This window comes from Gastrolobium bilobum, unplaced genomic scaffold (assembly GCF_033153095.1).
Source record: "Gastrolobium bilobum isolate Gb01-03AN ecotype WA unplaced genomic scaffold, APGP_CSIRO_Gbil_v1 utg39760, whole genome shotgun sequence".
In the NCBI taxonomy this organism is placed as follows: domain Eukaryota; kingdom Viridiplantae; phylum Streptophyta; class Magnoliopsida; order Fabales; family Fabaceae; genus Gastrolobium; species Gastrolobium bilobum.
This window is the reverse complement of record NW_026898626.1, coordinates 25,181-39,778: the sequence shown is the minus strand read 5'-3', so window position 1 is coordinate 39,778 and position 14,598 is coordinate 25,181. Positions and strand designations below refer to the sequence as shown.

Here is a 14,598-nt window from a genome sequence, read left to right as displayed (position 1 = left end):
TAATTTGAAATTGATAATGACTCAATATGAAGGATGTGTAACAAAAAATAAAGCAATAACCCCTTTTATACTAATTTTAGACTCCATTTCCTACTTAAACAACCCTTTTTATTTTCACAAATCAAATTTATTTATTAATTATTAATTCGCAATAAATGATCAATGTTGATTCACGAAAATCAACGGTTAAGATATTATAATAATATTATTTGGTAATAACAATATTATATATATATATATATATATGTGTGTGTGTGTGTGTGTGTGTGTTAAGAACCTTGAGATACACCACCCCAAAAGCTAGCTCAAAGGGTGGGAGTGCCCAAGACCTTATAAACTTTACATTAGTTGCACATACAACCAATGTAGGACTATATATCTCAACACGCCCCCTCACACGAGAGCCCATTGGGCTTGAAGAGTTGACAATGCAACAGGCCCAGCCTACTTGTGCTAAGAAACGCCACAAGTGAAAGTGAGGGGCGGCGAGGCTCTGATACCATGTTAAGAACCTTGGGATACACCACCCCAAAAGCTAGCTCAAAGGGTGGGAGTACCCAAGACCTTATAAACTTTACATTAGTTGCACATACAACCAATGTGGAACTCTATATATCTCAACAATATATATATATATATATATATATATATATATATATATATATATATATAAAGAAATATGAAAACCAAAATGATGAGATCATCTAAGATAATCTAAACCATATAATCAAAGATATTCTATCAAGTTGCATTTTCATCCCAGACATTTCAAGCTCAATATTAAAAGTTTTTCCTTGTTAATGGCCAAAAGAGTAAGATGTGCATGGAAGAACACAAACTTTCCAAAGAAAGAAGCAAAATGCTTCATACATAATACTTGGAATCACATCAACTCGCGGTGTAAGGTGGCAGAATTAAAATATAAATATGTACAGGAAACAAAGTGGGACCAGCTGTAATCAAATGATGAAAACTGTGCAGATAGGAGGTAAAAGTTTTGATTTTAGCATTACAAAACAGAATATCTACAGGGAGGTTCAAATAATCAGCATTAACACACAGTACAACAAAAAGACATCCGCGCAGGACAATGGAGGAGAATAGAAAAAGCTTTCATTAATCCATTATCCATATAATTAGCAAAAATATACGTTACAAAAATACAGATATTTGTCTGGGCAAGGAGAAAAAAACTTTCTTTATGGGTTCCCTCAAATTTACATTTGCTACAGATCTACATAATTATGTAATACAAAAGAAAAGAAAAAAATGGGGCCTATGTTAGAACTCCTAAAGAATGAGAAGACAGGATAAACTTACAAATCAGGAAAAGGAAAGGCAAGGACAGAAAAAGAATGACACTAAACCACAGTTGCTAATCTACAACTACAAATCTGCTATGTATTTCCGGAGCATATACAGAAGGGTGACAGACTTAATAATTTCCCACCCCTGGAGTATACAAGCTATTATTGTAAATCAAGTCAAAGAACTTACAACGAATTGGGAGGTGTTGTTTGCGAAGAGGAATCCTCTGGATCACATACAGACGGGCTTGATAAATCTATTGCAGTTTCAAGGTTGAGCAAAGGTTTAATTCTTGTATGAACCTCGTCACTGAGAAAATTAATCTCTTCAAGAATCATTAACAAAGCAGACTTGCAAGACTCCTCATCCCTGAACGCCAATGTCCATCTTCCATCGACCAAAGCTTTTGTCTTTAATTTCCCATAGGCATTGAACTTGGCAGGATCCAGAACAGGTAAAGAGGATGGTCGGATCCGCACGTGTAACCATTTTGAATGTTTATCATCAATCCTGGGCTAAAGAACGAGGACAGAAAATGATTGTAGAATTATTATATACTGACAAATCCAAGTGAAAATAATTGTAATATCCATTTTTTTAAATTACATTCACCGTTTGGTTCTGTATCTAAACCAACAATATAAATTTGTACCATAATTGTCAGCTAACCAAACTACTAGCTTAAAGATAAAGATGCAAGGGTAGCAGACAACTATACATACATTGCACCCAGCCAAAGGTGCAGTAACCCGAACAACTCCATACGGCTTCTTCAGAGGCAACTCTTCTGCAAGCACAAGCCACCCAGATGTTCCTACAGAGATTGCTAGAAAGCAAAAATGACGCTCTTTGCCCCTCTCGAAAGCAATTCTACAAGGCACGGCGTTTACTGCACATGGCAAAAAAGAGAAATTTTACCAAAAATTAGTTGATTTCCAACAATAGTATTATGAGGCTTTCTTCTTTTAACCGGATAAGGAATTACATATAATATATAACCTAAAAGAAAACAACTAACTATTCATACTAACATCAGCATCATCTTAATCCCAAACTAAGATAGTCATATATAATTTTTAAGAGAGAGAGAGAGAGAGAGAAGTACCACCAAGGCAAAAAAAAAATCATCATCATCACCTTTATTCAAAATTAGTTGGGGTTGGCGGTTGGTGAACCCAAATAAAGAACAATAAAAATTTAAGGGAAAAAATAAATAAGAAAAAAAATTAAATAAATAAACAACAACTTACATAATAAGTTATTATTTAGAAGACTGTTAAAACTCCTTCAAATTTCAACTAGGCACAATTTACTCTCTTTTGCTGCCAGCAGTAAGGTATATTACCCGAAATTTATAGGTGTTATGTAACCTTTTAATCTGCGATCACCACGATATACCATGTTTATAATGCATTTTACGATATTGGCTTTATAGTGCCATTAACCCTTTAAGTACATATGAAAATCAGTTCTTCTTCTTCAACATACCGTTTCTTAATCTAACAGTATAGCTCATCACTCTTCAATAGCTAAGCACAAAATTATAAAAGGAAAATAGAAATATCTAATTATTTCCCCTTCCCTTCTCTAAAAGAAAAAAAGAGAGGGAATACAGAGTATGGAGTAAGAAGAATGACCGTATAGGATATGAATATAAGGATCATGGAAATATAAGATATTTGTATGTTTTGGTACATATCATAAGTGTGGTATTTATCAGTACGTTGGTGTTTTGACGATAGCATACAAAATTAAAAATTTCTATCTAGAATTAAAAGTATTTGACTTTCAGGTCGGGTCTTTGTTAGTTATTACTATTAGTTGGGATTGACTCTTTAAGGATGACAATATATTTTGGGTGGTGCTCTCAGACTATATTATGCAATTGAGATTCTAATAGACTTGTTTCTGTTCTTCCTCTTCCCAGCCCCCAGCCCCCGCTTCTTCTCCTAATTCTCTGCTTTCTTCCTTTTACCTCAATATACATAAAATCAGTCACCAGAGAATACAGAAAACTGCAGTTCAGAATACTTACCAAGGCTGACTTCAGTGCCTGGCTTTGGGCCCGACAGATCAACTCCAGAAGTCTTGGCACGAGAATTTGCAGAGACATCACCAGGAGGATAAATAAGAGGTTGCTCAGGCAAAGTTCTGCCTAGAGTGAATATTTGAAGTTGGTGCAGAAGTACAAATACCTAAGAGAGGGGATCAACGTAAAGCTCTTCATTATCTAAAGGTATAATCCATGAAGAACCAGAATTGATAGAAGTCCAGTATATTAGCATGTTATGCCATAGTGCATTTTTTATGAAAAAAACAAGACAGAATAAGTGCAGACCTTCACCAACTCATGCATTCTTTCTCCAGCAGCAAATGATGATCCCTCAGGTATATCTTCTATAGGAACAACGAAACATCATTTACAGGCCTTCTCACTCTTCCTTTCATAACAAGCCAAAAGCAAAATAAAAGTTGGAACAGCTACAAGGCTACAAGCTTACCTTCTGAGAAGAATATCTGATGTGGAAAAAGTATGCACTTTGGTTCTTTTGGAGGGGATGACGACTCCATTGCTACAGAAAGAAAATTATTTAGTTCATGCACATAACTAAACTACTTGAACATAGAAATCCATTAAGTTGAACATGTTAAAAAAGTCACCTCTTTTGCACTTTCTCCACTCATTACGAAGAACAGTAATAAGAAGATCAGGCCAGAAACCTCTAACCTCCTTTACAAGCGCAGAAGCAGAATTCTTGTATGAAACCTGTATTTGGGAGGAAAATAGATGCAATGCAACTGCAATTAGAAGATACAAGTAAAACAGATATGCGACTCGTATTTGATGTGTTGACTATAAAGAAATGGAAATATGCTAAATTCATATCTATAGCCGTATATTTCATGTATTAATTATTTCATATATATAATTGGTACATATGCTTCATTGCAAGCAATCATCTTATAAACCAAGACTGACTATGTTTGCAAATAAAATAACAATCATTCCCAATTTTAAACTTTATCTTTTTGTAATTAATAAATAATTGATTCGAAGATGATACTTGAAAGGTATGGAAGATTTTTATGTAATTTGTATAGCTGTCTTCTCTCAAACTACTCAGGACTTACTTGAAAGGTCTATGGAAATGATATTACGAGAAAGTAGAAAGAAATTTTTATTCTCCACAATATTAAGTAATGACCATTATGGAAGAGAAATTTAGAAACTCCTACAAAAACGTTTAAACCAAAAAACCAAAATATCTGATACAATCATACAATAGAAGCCTTATATTTGCCTCGTAAATCTCAAGAAAAGGGTTTAGGTCACCATGTCTTCCATTGATGTACCCAAAGACTTCTTATTGCTGAATTAAAAATTTCATAGACAAACGATAAATATGGAAGTTAAATTATGTATGGAAGCTTCCTACATATAGATCAGGAGTAACAAGTCCTTGCAAGTTATATATCTGGAAGAACATAAAAAAAAGACACATGAAACAAAATGATATTCTACGTGTGAGTCAGCAACCCCCCCCCCCCCCCTCTCTCTCTCTCTCTCTTCTCTTCTCTCCCAAAAAAATTACTTCAATACACTAAGCAAAGAGGTGGACTTCCTATATTTGAAAACAATATGCAATTATAGATGCATCCATAAATTTCTGTATAGTGTTGCTCGTAAAGCCTCAAATTTTCTTACTTTCAGCAATTCCAGGTGATGGCTGTTAAACTCTGCTTCACTGTAAGGAAGCAACTGGCGCAAAAGCCAACCACCATCCCAGAGAGTTTCCGCAGATATATTTGAACGGCAAAACAGGCTCACTAATGCATCGAGCACCTGAAAAATGTATCTCATATATATTATAAAATTGCTAAACTCAAAAATAATGTAATAAACTCATTATGTTGACTTTTCATGAAAAAAAGAGAGTAAAGAAACGATGCCATACATTGGAAAAATGGTAAACCATAAATGATAAAAACCATTCAGACCAGAGCATACTAGTTTTGTCCTATAGATGGAACTTCTTAGCATAATCTAAATGCTAAGGGAAACTACTGTTTTGAGGAACAAACTAAATATGAGGAACCAACTCTCCCAAAAACTTAAGCTGTTATGTGAAGGCACATGGATGGATTTAATGTTATACATCTAACCATGGTGAAAGCGTTGTCACCGATTTATGTTATATCTCTAACACCTCCTCGTACAAGAGCTATTTGGGTTTGAAGTATGGACAATGTACAAACTCACCTACCTAGTACTGAAATTCAACTTTTTTTATTAGAAGAATGGAGGTAACAAGGATCAAACTCTAGATCACTTGGTCATAGAGACTCTGCTACTATGTCACAACGAACTCTGCCAAAAGTTCAAACTGTTAAGCGAAGACAAATGAATGGTTTTTACATATATCTCCAACCATGGTGAAAACTTCATCACTGGTTTATATTATATCTCTAACATTAACAACAGTTTGAGAACCCGAAAAAGTATTACAATAGATATAAAGCCTTCTAAGAATAATGGCCAATACCTTATAGATTAAGTACAATATGATCTACCAATTTTATTTTTTTTCAAAATATGTAGCAATTTATGTTTACAAGGTCACAACATCAAACAGAAAAGAAGAAACCTACATTTAAAAAGTAAGAGAGGGGGGGGGGGGGGGGGGGGGGTTGTTGCACAGCCAAACTTCATTTTATTTGTTTGTAATGGGAAGTTAGTGTATATTTTTTATTTATAAAGTTAACCATATAATTGGATCAAGTAGTCTTTTCAGTCAAGTAGTTCACACGAATTTTGGTGCTTTTGATTGGTTTTTTAATATATTGACAATCTGTCAGTGCCTTTTACCAGCAATATTCTATGGGAGTGAATATTGGTGGTGAAGTGCCAACAAGAAGCAGACACTGAAATTCCTGAGTGGACAATACGAATGAAAGCATCCAAGAAAATGAGAAATGTCGATCAAATAGATGGTAGTCTGATTAAAAGGGGGAAGGACTCCAAACAGTTTTACTAAATATTTGGTTTTTGAAAGAGAGGCTGATGGTACCAGTAAAACAGAAACACTGATATTATATTAAGATATTGGGACAAGCCCTTGCAGTAATCAACCTTCTTACAAGTTTAATGAAACAGTAATGCTAATGACACTTAATCACGGATAAACCCATGAGACAATGTACCAGTAACGGAAATACACTAACCAATTAACTAAGAAATGCAGAAAGACCAATGCATCAGCTGTAACCTCCCTTAACGAGGAAGAGCACTCCATTCCTCACCAAGCTACCTTACCACACCATAATGCTTACTCATTCGCTGCCTTTCTTACTCTCCAATTTGTTTTTTATATCTGACTCCATTTCCTTGTTTCCACCCACTATCTCCTCTCCATTCAGTGCATTCCACGTGTAATTCCTTATAACAAACTCACTTTCCATATTTTCCTTCTCAACAGCCATCATTATCTGATTCATCATGGGCTTATCATTTTGGGCATTGTTCTGTTTCTTCATTTTTCTTCGCTCATATACCAACTTCAAGGGTCCAACAGATGCCAATTGAGCCGATTGATCCATGTAACATAATCCACCACCTAGTAGAATAAGGCTTGGTCATTGTTGTTTTTGCTTCTTCCAAAGACACCACTTGCAAAGAGGTTTAAACTCTTTCATAAACTGTTTTTGCTTCTATTGGTTGATCAACTATTTAAATAAAAAAATAATCATAGGCTTAAGCTAAATGCTACTTGAAAATATATTGTTAACAATATTAGGAACAACTAATCATTACATGTTCGTGCAAACACTCAATGTACTTCCTTCTACATATCTAATATCAATGAACACATCCTTGAGAAGTGTTTTGTTTCATTGCTGCAGCCTACAAGATAGGATTCTGTTTATGCCATCTCTTTGGTATTTGGCCCATGGCTGTTTCAAGTTAATATTTCTCATATGCAGACAAACTGGGCAGCCTTGCTGCATTCTTGAGTTACTCTCATGCTTCTTCTTGTATTTACTTTCTCATATTTTAATTTTTAGGGAATATATTATCTTTCCCTAGTTTTACTTTCCCTCTTTTCTCTCTGTATAATTCCTCTTCAATTACAAGAAGAAGAAAAAATGACATCATACAAGTATAATGCTATGGCCAGGTAGCAATTGTCAAGTATTCTAATGCTACAGTTCTATTACCTTAAATGAAAAGATGTGCCCACCAGTAAGGAGTGCTTACACTAAGTATAAATGAAACTATTACAACAAAGTATTTTAACAAGACTCCAGTAGATATAAATATGCACCTGAAATCTCGGTACTCGAGGGCTTTTTACCACATCAGAAAGCTGAAAAGATACCCCATACTGCTCCTGTAAATCATGGTAAACAAAATCTAAGGAAGCCAACATATAATTTGAATCATGCAATGAACAGCAAATGACTTTGAATCCAACATATACCATTCAAATCAATCTGATCCCATACTGCCAATACAAATAGCACTATTCTACAATAACTCAACAGCGGAATAGGGACAAGACATGTCACGAAGGATAGTACCATACTAATCAACATCAACAACACTTTTATCTTAAACTAATTGGGGTCGGTGGTAGATGAATCCAAATGAAAGGTACGAAGAGATAAAAATAAAAACAAATAAAATAATAATAATAATATATAAATATAAAAGTAAAAAAATAAAAATAAAATAACAATAATAATAATAAAATAAAATAAAGAAGAAGAAGAAGAAGATAGTACCATACTAATACCATGCTAAAATAATATGGATGGATTTAAGTATGGAAGGAACAAAAGAAAGAATAAATACTGAATAATCTGAAACTAATATTGATTTGATATGAATGATGTGTTACAATAGACAAAGCAATAACCCATATTTATACTAATTATAGACTCTTAATCATAATTAAATAAAGAAACAAATCGTAAAATATAAGAAAATATGAAAACAATCATAAGAGATCAATCTAAGATACTATAAACCATTCTAAGATATAATCATTATATTATGAGATATCTTTTAGATATTGTGAACTCTTCAAAGAGATAGCTAGTCTAATTGATCTTTCGCAAAGAAAAGACGCTATGGATGCCTTTGTCATGAACTGGAAAGGGAGAATCATGTAGACTTAAATATTCTATTGATCTGTTTCTAAACCATATTATATGGTAAAATTTACAATTCACGATTCAAATTTTGAACAAATTCTTGATACAATTCACAGTTTGACAATTATGATTATGAAAAGAGAAGGGATCAATTTACACAAGTGTAAGATTCCATATTCTAACACCATTTAATAATATTATATAAAATGAGACTTTTATCAATCCAAATGTTGGATTGTGACTATTTATTACCTTGATTGCTTCTGTCAAATCTTGTAAAAATTGAACAACAACAACAATATAATCAAATAGTTCTTATTTTCATATATTTCAAAAGTATATATTACGTTAAACTAGATATATAGTGTATACTATATACTAATGAAGTAGAAAATAATTTTAGATTATTGCAATATTTTATAAATATATCTAGATGATCGAAGTTTTCAATCTAACAGAAATCATCCAGTAAAAAGAACAATTTTGGCTTACACCCGTATAAACTGATCCTTCCTCTTATGAAAATATACAACTAAAATCATAAGAAAAACCCAGAAAGTATATTTTTAACATGATCAAATTAATTAATGGCAAACACAATAAGAGTCAAGTTAGGATGCACTATACATCAAAATCGGTTGTCTCTAATATTTGTATTTTTAGAATATCCCTTTTCTATGTGGATACCTACCACCCCCAAAGTAGTGCTGCTTGAAAAATTCAAAATGCCGATTCAAGTCCTGTTCTCACTAATTTCCTTTTTCAAAGCATATTCTTACTTTTGAATCTTTCCCTCCTCAAAATTATCAATGTGTGAATAGCATACTTTTATCCTCACCAAACAAGCTATCATGAATCATGATTACTAAGGGTGTACATAGGTCGAATTGAATTGATTTTTTTGAAAAACTGAACCGAATTGGTTTAAACGGTTCGGTTTGAAAACGGTTCGGTTTGGTTCGGAATTAGTTCAGGTCAAACCTATTCTGAAAAGAAAAGAAAAATGAAAAAATTAAAGAAATAAAGTAATAAAAATAAAAATAAAAGAAGCCACTTAATAAATAAATAAGAAAAATAGAGAAAAAGGAAAAAAAAATCGGATTATGAAGAATCCAGTTCGGTTCATGAACTGATTCTTTAAAAACCAGTTCGGTTCATAAACTGATTTTTGAAAATCAGTTATTTTAAATGCAGTTCAGTTCAGTTTTTTGATTCTTTTGCTCACCCCCTAATGATTACAAACATCTATGTTGTGTATTGTATTGTTTCAAATACTCATCCGGTCCCATGCAACATAGGAATCAATACAATATATAAAACTCAAGACTATGTCTAAATATATTACACTAACACCATAAAACACACACTATACAAACATATTCAAATATACCTTACATTATTATATCTAAATATTTTTTATTCTATGTTAGAAATAATATTATTTTATTATTATTAGAATAGTCTAGAATAGTCTAGATTGTGGGCTTGGCCCATTAGGTCATCCCATTAGGTCCTTTTAGTCTCTATAAATAGAGAGCTTCCTTGTACAGACTTACACACTTGAACATACAATATATTTCAGATTCAATTTGGTATCAGAGCTCTCGATCTGAGGGTTCTGCTTCCGCATATATATCTTTTCCTTTCTTTTTACTGCCGTGCATCATACCGGCAAACCTTTTTACCGCCGTGCATCATACCGGCAACCTTTTTCAACCCTCCGAACATTGTTAGACCCTTTTTCGATCTCAGATCGTCATCCTCCTTCATTATTTGACCAGAAAACACTGTTCACATAGCCAGAAACACTGTTCTGTCACTGTTCATCACTGTTCCGGCCACCTTTCCGGCGAGAAACCACGCGATCAGGATCCCCTCACGCCGGCGACCATTTATGTCCAAGACCCGTCCCAAACGGCCGCTGCACGCGCCACCACAGCCGTCTGCGCGTGGGCCTCACGCGCCACCTCTCTCCGGCGCGTGTGCACTGTTCCGGCCACCTTTTCCGGCCAAACCAAGGCAGACAGGCTCGCCTCTGCCTCCTCCTTCCAGATCCAGTGACCGATCGTTGTGGGTCTCTTCCGTTCGAGGGTTTCCAGTGCAAAAGTCGCTACTTTGTTCCTTTTTCGCGTAATTTTTTTACAGTTTTTTGGTTGTCTGATCACTGTTCCTAATGGAAGGAACCAGTAAACATTCTTCCGGCATCATTTCAAGTGCTATTCCATCTATCACAACTCTGAAATTGACCGGATCTGCCACTTACAAGACCTGGTCTACCTCCGTTAAGATCTGGTTTACCGGTCAAGGCCATGACAAACATCTCACCACTAAGAAGACTGATATTTCCATAGATCAGATGACTGAATGGGAGAAAGTTGATGCTCAGCTCCTCAGTATTCTTTGGCAATCCATTGATTCATCTCTTCTCAATATTTTCATTCCTTTTGAGACCTGCTATGATGTGTGGACGGAAGCCAAAAACCTCTACACCAATGATATTCAGCAACTTTATTCCATTGTCTCCCAGATGATGGATTTGCGCAAATCACCCGAAGCTCGTATGGAAGTTTATGTTGGTAAGATTCGTTCTTTGATGCAGGAATTTTTGGCTATGTTACCTCATGCTGCGGATGCTACAGTGTACAGGACGCAAGTGGAGCGTCTCTTTACGGTTGTGACTCTCTCTGGTCTCCCTGACGGATTAGAAAGTGTTCGTGAGAACATTCTAACCAGTACTGCGATTCCCAGCATATCCCAGACCTTTCAGCGCCTTCTGAATCTTCAAGATAAGGTGGCCCCCGCACACGTGCCAGCTACTGACTCTACTGCTCTCTTGTCTGATTCTGCTGCTTTAGTCTCTCGTGGTAATTGGAACAATGGTGGACGCGGTCGTGGTCGTGGCCGCGGACAAGGCGGTCGCGGGCCCATGACATCATATGGCCCAGGCGGGCGCGGACAGACGATGTCGTATGGACAGGGTGGCCGAGGACAAAGGCCTCGGTGTAATTATTGCCAATATCTGGGCCACATTGAAGAACGTTGTTATAGAAAGTACCCTCACTTGAAGCCACCACATATGAACTTTGCTCAAACAGATGTTGTGCCGCCCTCTACCGGATCAGTGACTATTTCCGCTGCAGACTATGAGGCCCTTCTCCAGAAGAGTTCTTCTCAGCCACCTGCTCCAGATACTGGTAATCATGTTGCTTGTTTTTCTCAATCGTCTCTTGGACCCTGGATAATAGACTCAGGTGCTACTGATCATCTTTGTGGTAATAAGGATCTTTTTACTTCCCTTACCTTTTCTAATAATCTTCCCTCTGTTACTCTTGCTGATGGCACCAAGGCTCCTGCTCGTGGCATTGGGCAAGCCAAACCAACTCCCTTCTTGACTTTAACCTCTGTTTATTACATCCCTGGCATTCCTTTTAATTTAATTTCTGTTAGTCAATTGACCCATTCTCTTTCTTGCTCTATCACCTTTTCTAAACAGTCTTTTTCTATGCAGGATCCGGGTACGGGGAAGACGATTGGAGCGGGCGGTGAGTCACGAGGTCTCTACTATCTGCATGCACCCTCTGCTCCAGTTGCATGCTCTCTCACAGAGTCTCCTGAGCTTCTCCATAGCCGTCTGGGTCATCCAAGTCTCTCGAAGCTTCAGCATATGGTTCCTTTTTTGTCAGGTCTTAAGTCTTTGAATTGTCAGTCTTGTCAGCAGGGAAAGCATACTCGCTCTTCCTTTGCTAGTAGAGTCAATAAGAGAGCTGCTGCTCCCTTTTCTATTGTTCATTCTGATATTTGGGGTCCGAGTCGGACTATGTCAGTTTTGGGTTTTCAGTATTTTGTAACCTTTATTGATGATTTCTCCCGTTGCACTTGGGTTTATTTAATGAAAAATCGTTCTGAGTTATTTTCAATTTATCAAAAGTTTTGTGCAGAAATAAAAACTCAATTTGGTGCTTCTATTCAAATCTTGCGCAGTGATAATGCAAAAGAGTATGTGTCTCTTGAATTTTCTAAATTTCTGGATACACATGGGACGATACACCAGACTACCTGTCCCCACACTCCACAACAAAATGGAGTCGCTGAACGTAAAAATAGACATCTAGTTGAAACTGCACGTACTCTTCTCATTCATATGAACGTCCCACTCCGTTTTTGGGCAGATGCTATTATCACCTCATGTTTCCTTATCAACCGCATGCCCTCTTCTGTGCTAAATAATGATGTTCCCCACAGTATTTTGTTTTCCGGAGCACCTTCTTATCCTCTGCCTTTACATATTTTTGGCTGTACTTGTTTTGTTCATGATCTTACTCCAGGTAAAGACAAGTTGACATCCAAGGCCTTCAAATGTATTTTCCTTGGGTATACACGTTTTCAAAAAGGGTATCGTTGCTATTCTCCTGATCTCAAGCGTTATATCGTTTCTGCTGATGTCACTTTCCTTGATCAGCAGCCTTTTCACTCTACTCTGTCTCCAGTGTGACAGGTTGATCAGGTCCTTCCTGTTCCTTTTCTTGACTTGTCTTTACCAGCTGCAGGTGATATTCCAGAGGAACAACCCATTACCTCCATACCTGCAGATCGTCCTCTCCTCACATACCAGCGTCGTCAGCCTGCACCTCCTTCGACTTTGCCTCTTGATGACTCATCGCCCTTTCCCGTCGGCTCTTCTCCTCCGGATCCTCCATCAGAGACTCCTCCCATTGCCCTTCGGAAAGGTATTCGATCCACTCGAAATCCTCATCCCCTTTATTCTTTCTTGAGTTATGACAGACTTTCTTCACAACATTTTACTTTTGTTTCTAGTCTCTCTTCTGTTTCCATCCCTAAAACCACAGGTGAAGCACTATCTCATCCAGGGTGGCGCCAGGCGATGCTTGATGAAATGCAGGCACTTCACTCCAATGGCACTTGGGGTCTTGTTCGTGCTCCTCCCGGGAAGTCTATTGTTGGTTGTCGATGGGTGTTCACAGTTAAAGTTGGTCCTGATGGCACTGTTGATCGCCTTAAAGCTCGCTTAGTGGCCAAGGGATACACACAAGTCTTTGGTCTTGATTATGGGGATACCTTTTCTCCTGTAGCTAAGATGACTTCTGTTCGCCTGTTTCTTGCCCTTGCCGCCATTCATCACTGGCCCCTTCTCCAACTTGGTATTAAGAATGTTTTTCTACATGGTGACTTGCAGGAAGAAGTTTATATGGAGCAACCACCAGGTTTTGTTGCTCAGGGGGAGAGTTCTTGAATGGTATGTAAACTTCGGAAATCTTTATATGGCCTGAAGCAATCTCCTCGGGCCTGGTTTAGCCGCTTTAGTTCGGTTGTTGAATCCTTTGGCTTAATCAGAAGCAAAGCCGATCATTCGGTCTTTTACCGGCATAGCTCTTCTGGGCAGTGCGTTTATCTCCTGGTCTATGTTGATGACATTATCATTACAGGCAGCGATCAGACCGGGATTGATCAGTTGAAAGAGCATTTATTCAATCAATTTCAGACAAAAGATCTTAGCAGACTTCGATATTTCTTGGAGATCGAAGTTGCACAGTCTAGGCGTGGCATTTCCATCTGTCAGAGGAAGTATGCACTGGATATCCTAGATGAGACTGGCATGTTAGGCTGTAAACACATTGATACACCTATGGACCCCAATGTTAAGTTATTACCAGGACAGGGGGAGCTACTGCCAGATCCTAGTCGCTACCGCCGACTAGTTGGAAAATTGAATTATCTTACTGTGACAAGGCCAGATATCTCCTTCGCAGTGAGTGTTGCAAATCAATTTCTTGATTCTCCCTGTGACTCCCATTGGGATACAGTTATTAGAATTCTTCGATACATTAAAAAGCATCAGGAAGAGGTTTATTATACACAAATAAAGGGAGTTCAGAGATCTCTAGTTATTCAGATGCTAACTGGGCAGGTTCTCCTTCAGATAGACGATCCACCTCAGGATATTGTGTTCTCTTCGGAGGAAATTTGATCTCTTGGAAGAGTAAGAAGCAAACTATGGTCGCCAGATCCAGTGCAGAGGCAGAATATCGGGCAATGGCAAATGCAACCTGTGAGCTCATCTGGCTGAGACAATTGCTTAAAGAACTCCATCTCTGTGAACAACGGACTATGAAACTC

At 37.0% G+C, this 14,598-nt stretch overlaps 1 protein-coding gene across 1 annotated transcript; it reads right to left on the bottom strand.

Moving 5' to 3' along the window:
* Nucleotides 1–1,134: 1,134 nt before the first annotated feature.
* Nucleotides 1,135–10,233, bottom strand: LOC133317762 (protein TRANSPARENT TESTA 9-like). Its single transcript, XM_061519641.1, has 9 exons — nt 10,141–10,233; nt 7,632–7,697; nt 5,015–5,152; nt 3,970–4,075; nt 3,810–3,881; nt 3,647–3,705; nt 3,344–3,503; nt 2,031–2,197; nt 1,135–1,823 (listed from the first exon to the last, which is right to left on the bottom strand). Exons 1-9 carry the CDS (start codon nt 10,231–10,233, stop codon nt 1,494–1,496), a joined length of 1,191 nt encoding a protein of 396 aa, XP_061375625.1. The 3' UTR covers nt 1,135–1,493.
* Between the last annotated feature and the right edge of the window lie 4,365 nt (nt 10,234–14,598).

Excerpts from the sequence above, each read along its gene's own strand:
- LOC133317762 (XM_061519641.1), bottom strand. The coding sequence starts at position 10,233 with ATGAAGGAGGATGACGATCTGAGATCGAAAAAGGGTCTAACAATGTTC. Across the intron at positions 4,076-5,014 it reads ATCACCTGGAATTGCTGAAA|GTTTCATACAAGAATTCTGC; the intron begins GTAAGAAAATTT and ends TCCCAAATACAG. Across the intron at positions 1,824-2,030 it reads CACCTTTGGCTGGGTGCAAT|CCCAGGATTGATGATAAACA; the intron begins GTATGTATAGTT and ends CTCGTTCTTTAG.